General features: G+C 37.3%; 1 protein-coding gene across 1 annotated transcript in view; it reads left to right on the top strand.

Moving 5' to 3' along the window:
• Window positions 1-7,377, top strand: part of IQUB (IQ motif and ubiquitin domain containing) — a gene marked incomplete at its 3' end in the record, with an annotated part of 29,018 nt that extends 21,641 nt beyond the window's left edge. Inside the window, exons 11-13 of the mRNA XM_082311187.1 lie at window positions 928-1,176; window positions 4,798-4,983; window positions 7,210-7,377. Of these exons, the coding sequence (XP_082167313.1) occupies window positions 928-1,176; window positions 4,798-4,983; window positions 7,210-7,377 (603 nt within the window). The remainder of the gene's footprint in view (window positions 1-927; window positions 1,177-4,797; window positions 4,984-7,209) is intronic.
• Window positions 7,378-15,838: the final 8,461 nt, after the last annotated feature.

Raw genomic sequence — 15,838 nt, 5'->3', positions numbered from 1 at the left:
TCAGGAGTAGAGAATCTGTCAGTAAATGTTAGTGGGATTTAGAACCAACCAGCAGTTATTTTACACTAGGTTTATGAATAGGGTTACTTAGATGCGTCATAGCAGGGATTGGAGATGGGAGATCTGTAGCTTTTGGTTAACTATACCTTGAGTTGAAGGCTGAATTGCACCTATATTTGTATTTGAATCTTGTAACCTTCTGTAGACTGTAAAAAAAGATGGCAGTTCATCAACAGACAGTCAAGGCAACCGAATCCTCAGGGTACTTTAAAAAAAGGCAGATGACCACAATAGGTAGCTGGACTATCAGACTATTCAAACTATCCAATTACAGACTTGGGCCCTCTGCACAGACTACATTAAATTCTTTCCAGAACCCATGAAGCAATATGAGGGTGGGAAGGTCATTAGCAAGTTTAGTTTATTATCTTCCCCTATATTGTTTTTGGACATGTGGCTATGATGATTTTATATTCCTACGCCAAAATATTAATATGCCCATAGTCTCAGGGTTTTATCTTTGACATAAAGAGCAGATTCAATATGAAAAATTAAATGCAGGAGAATTAGTTTCTCTTTTCTCTGTATTGTCATCTTTCCAGAGTGGCTCACAATCTGCATATATAAAAGCACCAGCAAGACCACTGGAGCATAATGTCTAGGATCTTTGTATAGCTTAAAAATTAATTGACTGATTTGTATAACTGATTTTAACAAGTACAGTAAGAAAATAGAATGGCTTTTAGTCTTCCATTTTTTAAAAAAATAAACCCTATTGGGTATTTTAAAATAAATATTACTGGCTTTTATATATTAGAATACTTGCATGAATATATGTAAAATGTATTCCGATAGAGTTAGGGTGACACACAAGTAATACAAAGATACTTTGTGGTAAATTAACTTTTTTTTTTTTTAATCTTTTAGGTTCCACCAGATCCCTTAAAGCTTTATAAAAATGTTAACTTCTGTCATAGTTGCGAAAATTACTTGCCATGCACTGAGTTTCCTGTTCCTGCTAATTCCCACACCGTTGGCAGATGTCGCTTGTGTTGCAAGCTTGATAATGAGGCTCGGCGACGAGAAGTATTTTTGAAGTACAAACTTATACTAGAAAATCTCAGAAAGTCTGAAGCTGATTATCAGGATGGTGCTAAAATTGTTTTCTTAGTTCAGGTACTGCCTAAAAGAACATTGCTAATAATGGAAACCCGTGTCTTTGACTATAATTTTTCTTTTATTTTGTGTATGTTGTTGACAGGTGGAGAAATAGTCTAAAAGCTACAAAAACTTCTTCCTGTGATATGGGATGTTCCATACCATAAAGAAGAAGCACTTAAGCCCTTGAATTATAGCTGCACTTTCAGAAGTAGTTACAAGCTATACATTAAAAGAAGGTAGAAGTATAGCTGACAGGTCAAAGAATCAGATGATCCAAATTCTTTTTCTGGTTCTGCTACGGCCATCCTGTTGCTTAAAGATACTGGCACCATCTGTAAAGCAACAATAATGTTTTTGTGACTATAATATTGTTCAAGACATAATGCTAGTAAAACAGTTTAAGCCCCATTATTTGGACTGTTTTAGTAATACAACTAAATTGTTTCATGTTCTCAGAAGGAAAAAAATAAAGAAGCTGAGGTTTTGACATTCCTGTTCTATGTCAGTAGAATATCTGTATAGTTGTTTTGCATTTATTAGGAGAGGGATTCACTAAATATTTTCATTTTTGAATTTTTTACCATCATCTGTAATCTTTTGCAATATTACTGAGTAGCTAGTGTTTCTTAATAATCATTACTGGAACAACTCAATTCAAAGAACTTCTTGTCTCTGTCTTCAGCAAATTCTCTGTTTTAGTTATTATTACTTATTTTGTCAACAAAAGAATTTGACATCCAGTATCCACTGAGAAAGTTTTAAATCTGAGGTAATTACAAAGTGTTATTTATTGAAAATATTGAGCCAAGATTTATTTGAACTTTCTGAGATTTAGTAATAAAAATCTCTACAGCATCAACATTCATAGAACAGGTTTTGAACTGTATTTTCAGTATGTCTGAAACAACAACCAAGCAAACAGAAGCCAGTCATCAATATCCCACTGCTACCAAAACAAGCCATGCTGTGGTTTAGCACTTTGCCAATGGCAGCTGCCAAAAGGAAGATTGGGATTATTGAATTATCAGGCCTGTGTTAAGAAATATTATCAAAGAACCTAGATTTTGTAGATGTTGTTCGTCCATATTGGTTTTCACTTAAGCTGAAAAGTTTTTTTGTCTGTGTCTAACTTAGTTTATCTTAATCTGTAAACATCCTCCAAAATCTTTTGGACCTCTCTCACATCATGTCACATTGCTTGTGATGACTGGTGGCCATTGATGCACTGAAACATGACTGCTTCTTAACTGCTGCCATTGAAAGCCCTCACTTACAGTTCTGTTTGTGGTTGTACCACTGCAACATCTCTAGATACTGTGTCATTTTCATCCAAATTAATTTCAAGTTCTTCTCTTTAGAGTTGTAATTATCTAAACAACAGGTTTGTATCTTAAATCACTAATTTCCTTGGTTTTTTCCTAACATTTCCTTGAATTATTTATTTTTTTTTCTGTGCTACTTGCTTTTTTTCCTTCCCTTCCCAACAACCATCTCTCCCTTACTCCACTTATGTCCAGAAAACAGCTCTAAGGCATCTAGAAATGACTTGGGCACAACTAGAAATCTTTTGCAGTAGCTATGACAGCTTCATTCATTGCCCAGTGCAGCACCATTACTGGCTCAGATTGTATTGTCTGTGGATAGATGCAAGACTTTTGTGAGAAGATAAAAGATTTTTCTTCAGATCTCTTGCATACTGATTTTAATTGTGTTTGGGTTGACCACCTCTATGAGTGCTGCTAAGGTTTAAAAGGCAAAAAGCAGTTGGTGAGAGTTACGGTAGCTTCACTAAATTCTGCTTACTGCAGCTAAAGATCTTTTTGGTATCAAAATGAACTAGTTCAGCAAATGTGTCAAGTCCTGTAGCTGCCCTTTATTCTTGCAGAGGGTTTAACTATGCCATGCTCCTTAGAATCAATAGTACATACTATGGCTTTGATTTTTCTTGATGAGCAACGTCCTAATGGGAATGTCATATTCATTTGAAGTTAAAAATACGCTAAACTCCTTTACCAGTTTGCTGCCTAAACTCTTTTCCCAATCTCAGCTGCTGAGCCTTCAATGATACTTGCTCCCAACCTGTCAGGTGACAGTGCTGAAGGCCATTTTTGTTTCTTTTGAGCACAGAACAAATTATTAAGGAGGTGAGAGGGAAGCATCATTTGAAATGAATTAACTGCAAAACTTTACAGCAAAATGCATGCCTACCTTTAGAAAGTACAGAAGTCTCTTAAATCAAACTCTTCCCCATAACCTGAGAAATTTTAACAAAGAACAAGCTTTTGCCTATTTTTCAGGCAGAAAAAAAATTGTAATCCAGGAAAAAGGAAGAGTCAAATTATGGATCTGTTTTACATAGACCCTTATATGCCTCAGTATAGATTTTTGCGAGATCTGTTAGCTTTTGAGATGTGTAGCTTAGCACGCAAATAGTAGTAGTTGCTAATATGTCTGCTTGCAAATTTCTGGCTTCTAAGAAGAAGATACAGAAGTTATTTGAAATTTTGTGAAAAGGAGGAAAAACGGAAAACAGAAGCCAATTAGTGAAACCTAATAAAGGAGGCCCTGTAGGACCAGATTTAAGACCAGATGTAGGAACAGTTCTATGTTCCTGGAATCTGTAGGCACAGATTTATTACCGGTGGAGTTTCTAAGCCCAGCATTTATCTTACATTTTCCCTGGCATGAATTTACATGGGCTCCTGGATTTTGGAAGCAGGATGGATGAGAATACATGAGGCTACATTTCACTAAAGCACTGTGTTGGTACAGTTTCATTCATTCTTTTCAGGAATTTAATTTATCAAGATTTAGTAGTGATTTCAGATGGCTAGCAATAAGTTAAACAAATTAAGATTGATGTGAACTACCCATAAACATAGGTTAAAAGTACAATTAAAAACCTTTCTGTACTAGAGAACCTTTACAAACAGACTTTCTATTAATGTTTGTTAATATTGTAGCATAGCTACCTGATTTTATAATCTCATTTGGTAAAATGAACAAGAGTGTCATGAGCACAATAAACTCTTCATATGTCAACAGCAGAGTGAGGGGAAGAAAGCAAAGCAGGCAGTGATTTGGGGTCTGTCACAGGTGGGAGTTTTTCTTGTCCTAATTTCCCACATTTTCCAGGCCAGATTATTCTGATTATATGTAAACTTTAAGTAATTTAGTAGTGTAATAACTCACTTATTGAATAACATTATTTCTGAACCAAAGAATGAAATGGTGAAGTCATCTCAGTAATGGCAGAGATGGATTATTGTTATTAACCAGAAAGATCTGAACAGGCTTAAGCATGCTGCATGAGAAAAACCATGAGATTTAAGAAGCTTTACAAGAGCAGTTAAGCAATCAGGATGTCAGTGGAAGATATGAATTGCCATTGGCAGAGACAATCGAAGTAAGAATGTAATATTTTAGTGATGATACAAGAAAAATGCAGTTAATAATTGCCACACCATGCTAAAGGAAGATGTGTATGTCTAGACGTTCTTTAACCAAGTGATTATATGACATATACATAGAAAAGATTTTTTACTCAAAGCTTTATTTGGATTCTTATATGGTTACAATGCTTTTTCTGTAGAATGGAACATGCTTCTTCCTTCTTAACCCTGTTTTCCATTTCAGCATCAAGATCTGCAGTACATGATTGAGAATATATGGGGCTGTCAGTCAGCTCTCAGTGCCTGCAGTGACCTCTATGATTTGGTTATGGTCAGATGGGATAAGCAACATGAGTGGTCTCCATGGAACACTATTCTCCTCACTAAAGATGAGGCAGATGCACATCTTAGGCTCTGTAACCTTCAGGAGGTAAAATTTGATGGGCTTAATTTTTTACGTTATTTAGATTATGTTTTAATAGAATCCTGTGACTAATGGTATTTGGCCAAATTTAGTCCTTACACTCGTCCATGTTTAGGTTGGCCCATTGTGACTATTTAAATGATTGCGTCTGTACTATTAAATAAAACAGGCACTAGTACAGAGGGCAGCTGACATAGTACAGCTCACATCCATGTACCTGAACTCTGTCTTGCCCAGATTCTTCCTCCCAAAATGCAAGAAGCTAAGTGGCCTCATCCGTGCTGCTTACTGAGAACAGTATCATGCCTGTGCTCTTCGCTCAGCTGAGATCAGACAAGAGCTGGCCTGGATGAAAAACATACTAAGGACCAATGTGTGCCTGTGCTCTTGCACATGCTCTGGCCTCGTTAGTTTCTGGCCTTATAAATTTCTCACTAAATAACAGAATGGCTCTTTGTCTAGAACTTAACCATTTGTCATGATAAAATTTGTCTCAATTTACTTTCTTACATAGACATCTTTTAAGTACCCTTGACAATGTAATCTTATAGTTTGTAATTAAGCAATAAAAACATAATTGCTGTTCTGAGTTGAAAAAACTTAAGAATTTGTTAAAGAAGTCGTTGAAACTGTGTATTTTTACCCCACTCCCGCCAAATTCCATATCTAAACATGGTAGTCTGGGAAATATCTCACTTCACTGGACATTATATGGTATTTAGTTTTCTAAGGCACGAGAAAATCCTGTGAGTTGTGTTTGTCCTGCAATTAGTCATGGATTATTAAGCCTTTCACCTCTAGGTTATTGATTTATGTAAGTAGTGATCTGAGGTCATTGTTGTATAGTGTCCTTTTGTTCAGGGTGTTCTTAATTCAATTTCTAACACAATATGTGTGCATCACAAATGCAACTTCAGCTGTTACTCATTGCCCTTCTTGTTGGAAGTCTTGAGAGTATGTGATAACTAAACTGACAGAGCAAATGAATTGCTCTCTTAATTAAAGGTTTGCTTTGGGGGATGAAATATATTAGGGAATTCTGAAGGTAAAAGGAATTCTGCCATCCATGATATTTTGTGTGTGTGTGCCCAGCTTGTGTCTTCAAGCAGACACATGTTTATGTGTGTTATCTTTAGAAGGTAAAATCAATTTCACGCTGGAAATGCCTTTATTGACTCCTGTCTCACTTTCAGTCAACAAGGCCATTCAGGCAGTCTGAATCTAGTGATGCTTCTCTGCATCCATTAAATTTTTGTTACTAGCATTAAGGAAGGCAAAGATTCTGATTATGCACTTATCTGGTTTAACTTCGTAAGTCTGGATGTCATAGCCAAAGAGATGCCAATTGACTTGATTAGGTCCAGAGCTTCAGTGGAGGTGGGAATTAGGCCAGAAGAGCAACAGGTAAGGTATGCAGGCCTATGTAAAAATCGTAAGGTATTTTCACTTAGCTCTTGCTACAAAAATAGAAGTGGGCCAGCTATAGTGAGGAGTCACCTTTCTTCACTGGTCATCGCCAAAGCTTTACTTCAAAAACAAGGAGTGTGAAATAAGGAAAGTGAGGCAATGTTAGAATGTCATAAGTTCAATCATTGTTTCTCATTGACTGAAACAAAAAAGGCCTCTCAAGCACTTTCTTTAATAGCAATTATTCATAACGATGACTGTAGCAATAGCAAAAGGTTTTTTCAACTAAATATTCTGGTTATTTATTACATCATCAGAGCTACTACTAATCACTAGAAATTTAGGAAAATGTCACCACTGAACGCAAAGGCTGACTGAAGTGCTGCAAAATGCTTGCTGCCATGATTATTTGTAAGTAATCACTCTGATTCTTATCAAGGAAATTTCCCATAGTCGTCACCTTGCAAATGTTGATATTTAAGCATTGCCTTTTTTAATTTTCAAAGGTAAAGTACAAATGTTCTTATCTGAAAAGAAATGAATAAGTTTTATCTTCAACAGATAAAAAAAGTGCCAGAAGTTTTTCTGTTTTTAAAAGGTGACTAATATTCCACAAGGAGTGGTTGGTAATTTTCACTATTGGGCCATAAGGTAGCAGTATAGAACTACAAAATATTTCATTATGTATCATATATGAATAAATTATCTGGCTTAGTTTATTAAAGGGTCACTATTTATACTGTCTAAAATATGAAGCATCATGTAGATTGCTAGATACTATAATTGTATTTAATGGGATTTGGATTTTTTTTTTTTTCTTTTCAGGCTTATGAAGCGGCATTTATTCACAGAATGAAACATAAGCATATCCGGGCAAAAAGCTACTTCGCTCAGATTCCAACAATGGCATCATATTTGCATAGGAGTGACAATCAGGCTAATGCGAATGAATTCTTAATAGCTACCCCTATTGCTACTGGTACAAACCCATAAGTCTTAGGTGAAGTTAACTGAAGTGAAAGAAGTTAACTGAATTATTGATTAATACAATTTCCTTGGTTTTAAAGAAATGTACTTTTTCATCAATACCTTAATTGTATTACACATATCAAAATAAACTTCTGAGGATAAAATAATTTGATCTTGACCAGTCAATATAACTGCATTTCATGTTTTGTAACCTCATTATTTAAACAGAAAAATGTTGTTGATGAGCTTTGTAAATTCTAAATTTTTAGAGCAATGACAGTCCTTCTGTGGTGGGTTGACCTTGGCTGGCTGCCAGGTGCCCACCAAAGCCACTCTATCACTCCACCTCCTCAACTGCACAGGGGAGAGAAAATATAACAAAAAAGTTATGGGTCAAGATAAGGACAGTGAGAGATCACTCATCAATTACTGTCACGAGCAAAACAGACTCGACTTGGAGAAATTAATTTAATTTATTAACAATCAAATCAGAGGAGGATAATGATAAATAAAAACAAATCTTAAAACACCTTCTCCCCTCCCCTCCCTTATTCCTAGGCTCAACTTCACTCCCAAATTCTCTACACCCTCCCCCTGAGCAGGGCAGGGGGATGGGGAATGGGGGTTGTGGTCAGTTCATCACATGTTGTCTCTGCCGCTCCTTCCTCCCCAGGGGGAGGACTCCTCACACTCTTCCCCTCTCCAGCGTGGGGTCCCTCCTACAGGAGACAGTCCTCCACAAACTTCTCCGTCGTGAGTCTTTCTCATGGGATACAGTTCTTCATGAACTGCTCCAGCGTGGGTCCCTTCCACGATGTGCAGTGCTTCAGGAATAGACTGCTCCAGCGTGGATCCCCCGCGGGGTCACAAGTTCTGCCAGCAAACCTGCTCCAGCGCAGGCTTCTCACAGGGTCACAGCCTCCTTCAGGCATCCCCCTGCTTTGGCCTGGGGTCCTCCATGGGCTGCAGGTGGGTATCTGCTCCACCGTTAACCTCCATGGGCTGCAGGAGGACAGCCTTCCTCACCATGGTCTTCACCATGGGCTGCAGGGGAATCTCTGCTCTGGTGCCTGGAGCACCTCCTTCCCCTCCTCCACTGACCTTGGTGACTGCAGGGTTGTTTCTCTTACATATTCTCACTCCTTTCTCTGGCTGCTGTTGTGCAGCAGGTTTTGTTTCTTTCCCCTTCGTCACCAATGGGCTCGGCCATGTCCAGCAGCAGGTCCCTCTTGGAGCTGGCTGGCATTGGCTTTGTCAGACATGGAGGAAGCTTCTAGCAGCTTCTTACAGAAGCCACCCCTGCAGCCCCGCCTGCTACCAAAACCTTGCCATGCAAACCCAGTACACTTTCTGTGGATGCCTGTGTTGCTTGGAACATTCTGTCTATAGTGTAATATTCCTGTTGGGGGAATTAAGCTAATTCTTTGTCACCTTCTAATTAGAAAAATAAGACTATAAACTGTATTAAATTTATTTCTCTCATCTTAACCATATAAGGCAGAAAACCCTTTAAACCCTAAATTCCCACAGAACAGTAGAATTGATGTGCCCTTCCAAATATAGCTGCTTTGCCTTGCAAACATTTGTGCAAAAGAATAACTTTTCTTTTTATAGCTCATCTTGATGGTCGTAGTGGAACTGCCAGCATGTAATTATTGTATCTAAGATCTTGAAATTATTGTAAATCAGACTTATAATCTGAAATACACAATGCAGACTGTTTGGAACATGTTTATTTTTTGAGGACCTTGTGTTATTTAAAGTAGAAGTCAATTATCTCCATAAACTTATTTAGTTATGTTTATGTAATATGATACGGTGTACATTCAATAAAGTCCTACAGAAAGTTGCAAAGTTCTGCTTGAAAACTCTATTCTAGACTTGGTTTTGACTGAGGACAAAGCCTTTTACTCTGGCAAATAAAACTGTCTAGGAAAAAGCAGTAGCATTTACAAACAGAAATAAGCACATATTTAGCAGCAAACAGCTGGAAACAGAATTGACTCCCTCAACAGAACATGAACTGTAGAACCAGTACCCGACTGACCAGTGCATTCAAACAGTGGAAGTCTTTCTGTTGATTTTACCATTAAATTCAGATTCTGGATTTTTAGTTCAGTGCTGAACTAATTGTAGAATTGCAGAACTGAAGCACATGAGCATTCTGGTTGACTTATGTGCTTTCCAGGATTTGAGTCTTACGATAGCAATGGCAGCTAAGATTGGGCTTCTTCCAGAGTGATAAAAGGATTTTTGAAGAAAATTATGAGTTGAAGGGCAAGAAGGGAAACATGAATCATATAGATAGTAACCTACTCTTTATAATTTTCTTGCCTTTCTTTTTAAACGGCTTTTAGATAACGTACATTACAACCCCAGATGGGTGATTTAAATAAACAGTAAGGAAATAGTTCAAACAAATGCGAAAAGCCAGTAGTCCATTGATTTCAGTGCCGTGTAGCGTTGGAGATTTTTGGAATGTACAGAATCATAGAATAATTTGGGTTCGAAGGGACCTCAGGAGTTCACCTCCCACTCAAAGCATGGTCACCTGTAAGGTCAGACTGAATTGCTCAAGGCTTTATCCATTCAAGTCTTGAAGATTCCTAAGGATGGAGAATGCATAACCTGTAGTGGCAACATGTTCTAGTGCTTGACTGTCATCTTAGAAAAAGTTTTTCCTTTCAATAGAGTATGTTGTCTCTCATTCTCTTACCATGCACACCTGTAAAGAGCCTGGTTCCATCTTCTTGGTAATATCTTTTTTAGTTTTGGAAAGCTGCTGTCAGGTTTTCCCCAAGTCTTCTTTTCTCCAGGCTGAACAAGCCCAGTTCCCTCAGCCTCTTCTTGCATGTCAAGTGCTTCTGCCCCCTGAACTTCTTGGTGGACCTCTATTGAACTTGCTCCAGTTTATCAAAGCCCTTCTTGATTTGAGGGGCTGAAAGCTGATGCAGTATTACAGATGTATGCTTGAAGAGTTCTAGATTCTATATTCAGTTCAGTATTCTCAAGCAAGTGTTTTGGCCTGCTAGAGAACTGCTCACACACAAATTTTTTTTGGTTTATCCAGAAGGTGGCCCCTGACAATGGCAGTGCCAGTTCATCACACTGTGAAAGCTCTTGTGTAAATAGTCAAAAATTTGTTTTGCAATTATTGTGAATCAGATAGTTGACATATCTGGGACATGGCTGTCCACAAAACAAGTGACTACTTGCATGAAGTGAAAACTAATGTCTTCCTTCAAGTCATTGCCCAAAACCAGTCTTTGAAAGCATAGAAATTGAATGTTTTGGAGGACCTGATGTATTGAAAGAAAGTTTTTGAAAAATGGAAAAAGTATTTTCAATATTTTGGATATCTAATTGAATTCTTTTGTTAGGGCAAAGCCAAGTAAAGCCAACATAATTCAAAAATAGGGTAACAATTTTTTTTTTAAATCTAGCATAATTGAAATTAGTATTAAATGCTTCATGTTAGTTTTCTTTAATTGCTACTTTGATCATCATATATGTTTTGTTGATATTGTTACTGAATTTAAAAACAATTATTTTTTTACCCCTTTTTGTCCATAGCATTTGTAATTGTATTGCATTTTGAAAAGGAATTAATTTAAAACTTTTCTCTAATAGTTACTGTGTTGCTTCACCTGTTTATGGATCTTACAAAGGATATTAAACAGGTCTTGGACAAGTATAAAGAATGAAAGAATTCTCTGTATCAGGCAGTGGCAAATACCGGAAAAGCTGACTGAAAAGATCAGAGTCAGATTAAAGATATTATATTTCTAGGATTAGTCATTGCATTTCATCAGGAAAGGAAAACCATTCAGATAAAGGGTCAGATCTGCTAGTTTCTATTAGAACTGAGTAAATTCTCTAGAAGCACAGCTGATCATCTTTGCTTGAGTTTCAGAGAGTTACTCACAAGATGGTTTTGGAATCTATTGGTAAAAAAAAGCCTCTGCTTTGTAGCTTAGATCTTCCCTGGATAATGAGAACAAATGATTGCAAAGTGTCAATGCCTCTTCAAAGGAGAATAGACTGTAAGATGAAATTCTAACCTTCTCTCATCGTTTCTGAGAAGTGGTTAAAGTGATAGCCTTATAAAGTCTCTGAAATCATAGCTTAGAAGTTCAGACTGTGAGGAGTCCACAGTCCTGAAACACTGGTGAGAAATGCTGGGTTTGCCTCAGTTCTTTCCCAGATGTAGATCCTGATCGCTATCAGGAAAAGAGGATCGGTCCGTATGGCTTGTATTTCTCCTTCTGCGCTAGCAGAGACATGAGGCCAATTAACACCTGCAGCTTACCGCACAGGACTCTTTTGTGAACAGGACTCTTCAAGCATGAAGCAAAATTTGCCTTCTACCCACCTCCAACACCACTGGTTATCCATTTCCAGAGGGAAAAGTTCTGGCTTTCTTCCCACATGCACAAGCAGGTAATATGTTAATTTGGCAAAGAAGAACATGCATTTTTCCTCCCCACTCCCAAGGGGAAAGTCCATGCTTTTTCCAGGATGTAAACTTCCCTGTTTATGTCTCAAAAGAAGAACTCAATCGCTCCCTCCACCTCCTTGTCCCGAAAAGACATCTCAATGAACAAAGCATTATTTCCCTTCTTAGATCATAAACTCATTGTAAAAAGTGAGAATAATAAATTAAATATGTGAGGGTAGCAAAGTAGTTGCTGACCAATATCTAGCATGTGGAAAACACTTTTTTAATATGAAACTGAGATGAAAAAATATTCCAAATCTTGGATTCTTTTAATTATTATTTGTCTTTTAAAAGAGCTAAATCTGAATATGTCTATTATCTGAGCTGGGGGAAAAGGTTCTTTAATATGCTGCTGTAGTACCATATTAGCTCCCAAACCTATCACTCAAGGATCACATTCACATGCAAAGTGGATAGCACTTATTTGTGTCGCCTGTCTATAGATAGGGTTTTTTGGCTTATCTTGCACTGTAGATTGTCCTTGTTACAACAGTCATCCTTTTAGCCTGACTTACAGTCCTAAATTTACCTTCATCCCACACAAATCTGGCATACACACTTCTTTTTATTCAAAATTTTTTTACATCAGGAATGTAGAATTCTGAAGTTGAGAGGATTTTTTTCTTTTTTTTTTTTAAAAAAAAAGGATTCATAAGCAAAAGAAATTAAGCCTCCACGATCTTGGTCTTTTCTCACCATTATTTTTCTGAGTCCCATATTTCAACTTTGACAGGATAGGAAATACGTGGGATATGTGATATGCATACAATTGTAAAAAAAAAAGCATGTATAAATCCAGATAAATGAGTAGGAGTAGAATGTAAATACACGGTATGTCAATATTGTAGCTTCTCTTAATAAAATTATTTTAGTTAAGTGGAGATACATGGTAATGGAGGTATTTTTTTCTTCATTGCAGTTTCATAATGATTTCACAGTAGCCTGAGTTCCAGTATTTTGAATTTGTGTTGGATTTAAAAAAATCTTCATGTGCAAGCAGTTCTAAACCTGGACTCAAGATCACCTATGTTTTCCATGGAAAAAGCCCTATGGAAAATGCAGCAGTAAACTGTGTGTGCTTTTCGGTATACCAACAGACATCAATCAAAAGTGGTTTTAGGTTTCTGCTCACCGATAAAAGAACCACTGCAATCTCTTTGCAGTACATATATTTTTTTCTTATAGTTTGGCAAGAAACCTTTATTTTTAGGAGTGAAGAAAAAAAAGAAAAAGGAGCAAATATATGCAGATGCATTTGTGAGCCAAATTTACTGAGGGAGGCAAATTAAAATCCCAGTCAATGGGTTCTCATTCCTGTTTTTCAAAGCTTTCTTCACTTCAGTTGTTCCCAAACTGTGGTTTGTGGAGAAATATTAAAAAGGAAAATTCAGTTTGTTTTCAGTTAAAAGTTTGTTTGTAAGTAATATGGTAATCTGAGAGAAAACAATATGATTTTGTTTTAAAAAGTTTTAAGATTGCTTCTATAAGGCAGAATACAGAGAGTATACCCACCTGCTGTGCTCCATCTCACTTGTGTGTGATTTGGTTAGCGTGTGCAAATGCCCTCCAAAAGATCCAGCTCAAACCAAAGGATAATCAGTTTCTGTGACATTACCGGCTGGAAAGAGACAAGGACAATATACCTTTCTTTCATAATTCTCTCCCTTGTATTAGCTTCTCTTTTGTTTTCATTAACCTACTGTAAGTCAACCATTTCAGAATCAAGAAGCCAGGGATCATCCAGAGTGTCAGCCTTTGAGTGTGGACTTGTAAAAGAAGTTTCACGTGCCAGCAGTGGAATTTTTGAAATGGTGTAAATGCTTTAGCCCTATGAAAATGCTCTGTGATAATAGACTTGAGCACTAGTCACCCATTAAAAAAGTATGGAATTGTCAAATATTTAGTAATGAATCATTTGCTCTTGTGGTGAGGTTCCTGTCAGGTTACAACACGTATTTGTACAACACTATATATTTGTTGGTCTTGATTTCCATACATTCAGATCAGATTGTTGAGGATTTACTCTGATGTCGAAGTCCTGGCAGTGTTGGTCATATTTGTCAACTGTGGAGGAGACCCACTAGAACTTTATTGGTTCATATTAGAAGAATAGTAAGACATGCTGCTTTCTTGCTCTGTTTTGCAAAGCGAGGATCTCTGCATTGTGCAGGGTAAAGAATGAAAGGAGTCACAGTCTGAGAAGGCATGGGCTTAGTGGAATAAAAGAAAGTGTAGAAGTAGTAATGCACTATTTCTCTAGACTGCCAACTGCAATGCAAATCTAGGAGGTTCTGCAAAATTGAAAGTTTTGCTGGAAATTCGGTGATTCCTTTAGTCTCCTGTGGGCAACGAAATTGTGCGCTCTTGATTTATGTAATGCTGACCTTCAATTTGTCTTCATTTCTTATATGAAGGTTAATTGTAAGAAGCAGACAGGAAAAGTTAGAGTCGATTGGCTTTGTGGGCAGGAGATGCACACAAAACCTGGCAAGACTAGTCTGGACAGTTATGTGAGAAACCAGATCTCTCATGTTCTGGAAGACACCATGGAAATGTCAACCACTTCTAGAATTACAAAGTATTTTGCTTGTGTTGACCAAACTATTCCAATTCATTCTAAATTCTCTCTAGGGTGTTCCAGTTCTACCCCTGTCTTTGTGCTCCGAATTGCTGTCTTACCTATATGCTCCCTTAAACAGATGAACAAACACCAGCTTGTGAAAAGGGAAATGAAGGAGTTATAAAATATCTCTGAGGAGAACAGGGAAAAGTGCAGTTAAAGGGTTAGCCTCAGTGTTATGTACAGGTAACATGGAGAAGAAAGGGAACATGTAGATGATTGGTTTTATTGCTTCCCCCAAAATTATTATTTTTGTCTCAGAAATCTGATTTCAGATTGAAGTGATGAACAAATTGCCTTATATTAGACAACAGCACTGTAAGAGTATGCTGTGAGTTAAGGCAAATGGATTTCATTAATCAAGCTACGTGTGCTCAGATTCCAAAGTACATGTTTTCTGATATCTGTTTCTATCTTCTCTTACAATTTTCATTGTGCTTCCTTATTTTTCCCTTATCACAACTTGTTTTAACACAGCTAACAACTTTTTGTGTGTATTATCCCTAACATCTTGTTCTGATTGTGAAGAGGCATCTGTGCCCTGTGCCAAACATGTGCCAAGTGACTGCTGCTGCCTAATGTAGTCACAAGGTGTAGAAACAGCTCAGTGCTTGGCAGGAGCAAAAAGTATGCTGGAGGAATTTGCTTCCCAGCATGAAGAAATTCTCTATGACTATTTTGATCTTGCATGAGACTTGTGAAATACTGAAGTCATGTCAGGTTCTGAAGTGATTATAATTTGCTCCTGACTTTTGATATTTTTGATTTTTGGGACAGCATCACTCCATGCAAAAGATAGATAGCTGAACAATTCCATGTTTCAGTGGATACACTCCAAACGTACCATTTTCTCACTCTCCTCCTTCTTGCTGGAATCTGCAATGGATAGATTTACTGCAGATTTCAAACCTGTCAACACCCAAATGTGTGACACCAGCTCTCAATACATGTGAAAGAGCTAAGCTGAGGGACATTATAATATGTAGCAGGGGAAGAAGATAGAAGTTCTGCGGAATACATTTTGTGCAGTGCAGAAAAGTTTTCTATAAACTCCATTTTGAAGTTGAGCAATTCTGTTATCAGCCTGCAGTTATCAGGGAGTTAGAAAAGAGTAGGACAGGAGTTTGGACTTCATGACTCTCCCTTGTACTAGAATGTTAGAGGAATCTGTCTATGCTCATACTGTGGAGAGTTTTATGAGCTGCTTAAATCACAAAACAGAAAGTTATTAAAAGTACGTATAACCCCCAACTTCAAGATAAGAAGTCCATGTTTTGAAAATTCCCACTGTCGTTACAGAGCAACCTCACCCAGCAGCCTGGCTGAATCCGGTAGCTGCAACTGAACCGGAAAGTGCAGCTGTGCAT

This window comes from Platalea leucorodia, assembly GCF_965183815.1.
Source record: "Platalea leucorodia genome assembly, chromosome: 4".
Taxonomy (NCBI): Eukaryota; Metazoa; Chordata; class Aves; order Pelecaniformes; family Threskiornithidae; genus Platalea; species Platalea leucorodia.
The sequence above is the reverse complement of the archived record's forward strand: the minus strand, read 5'-3'. Positions and strand labels throughout refer to the sequence as shown.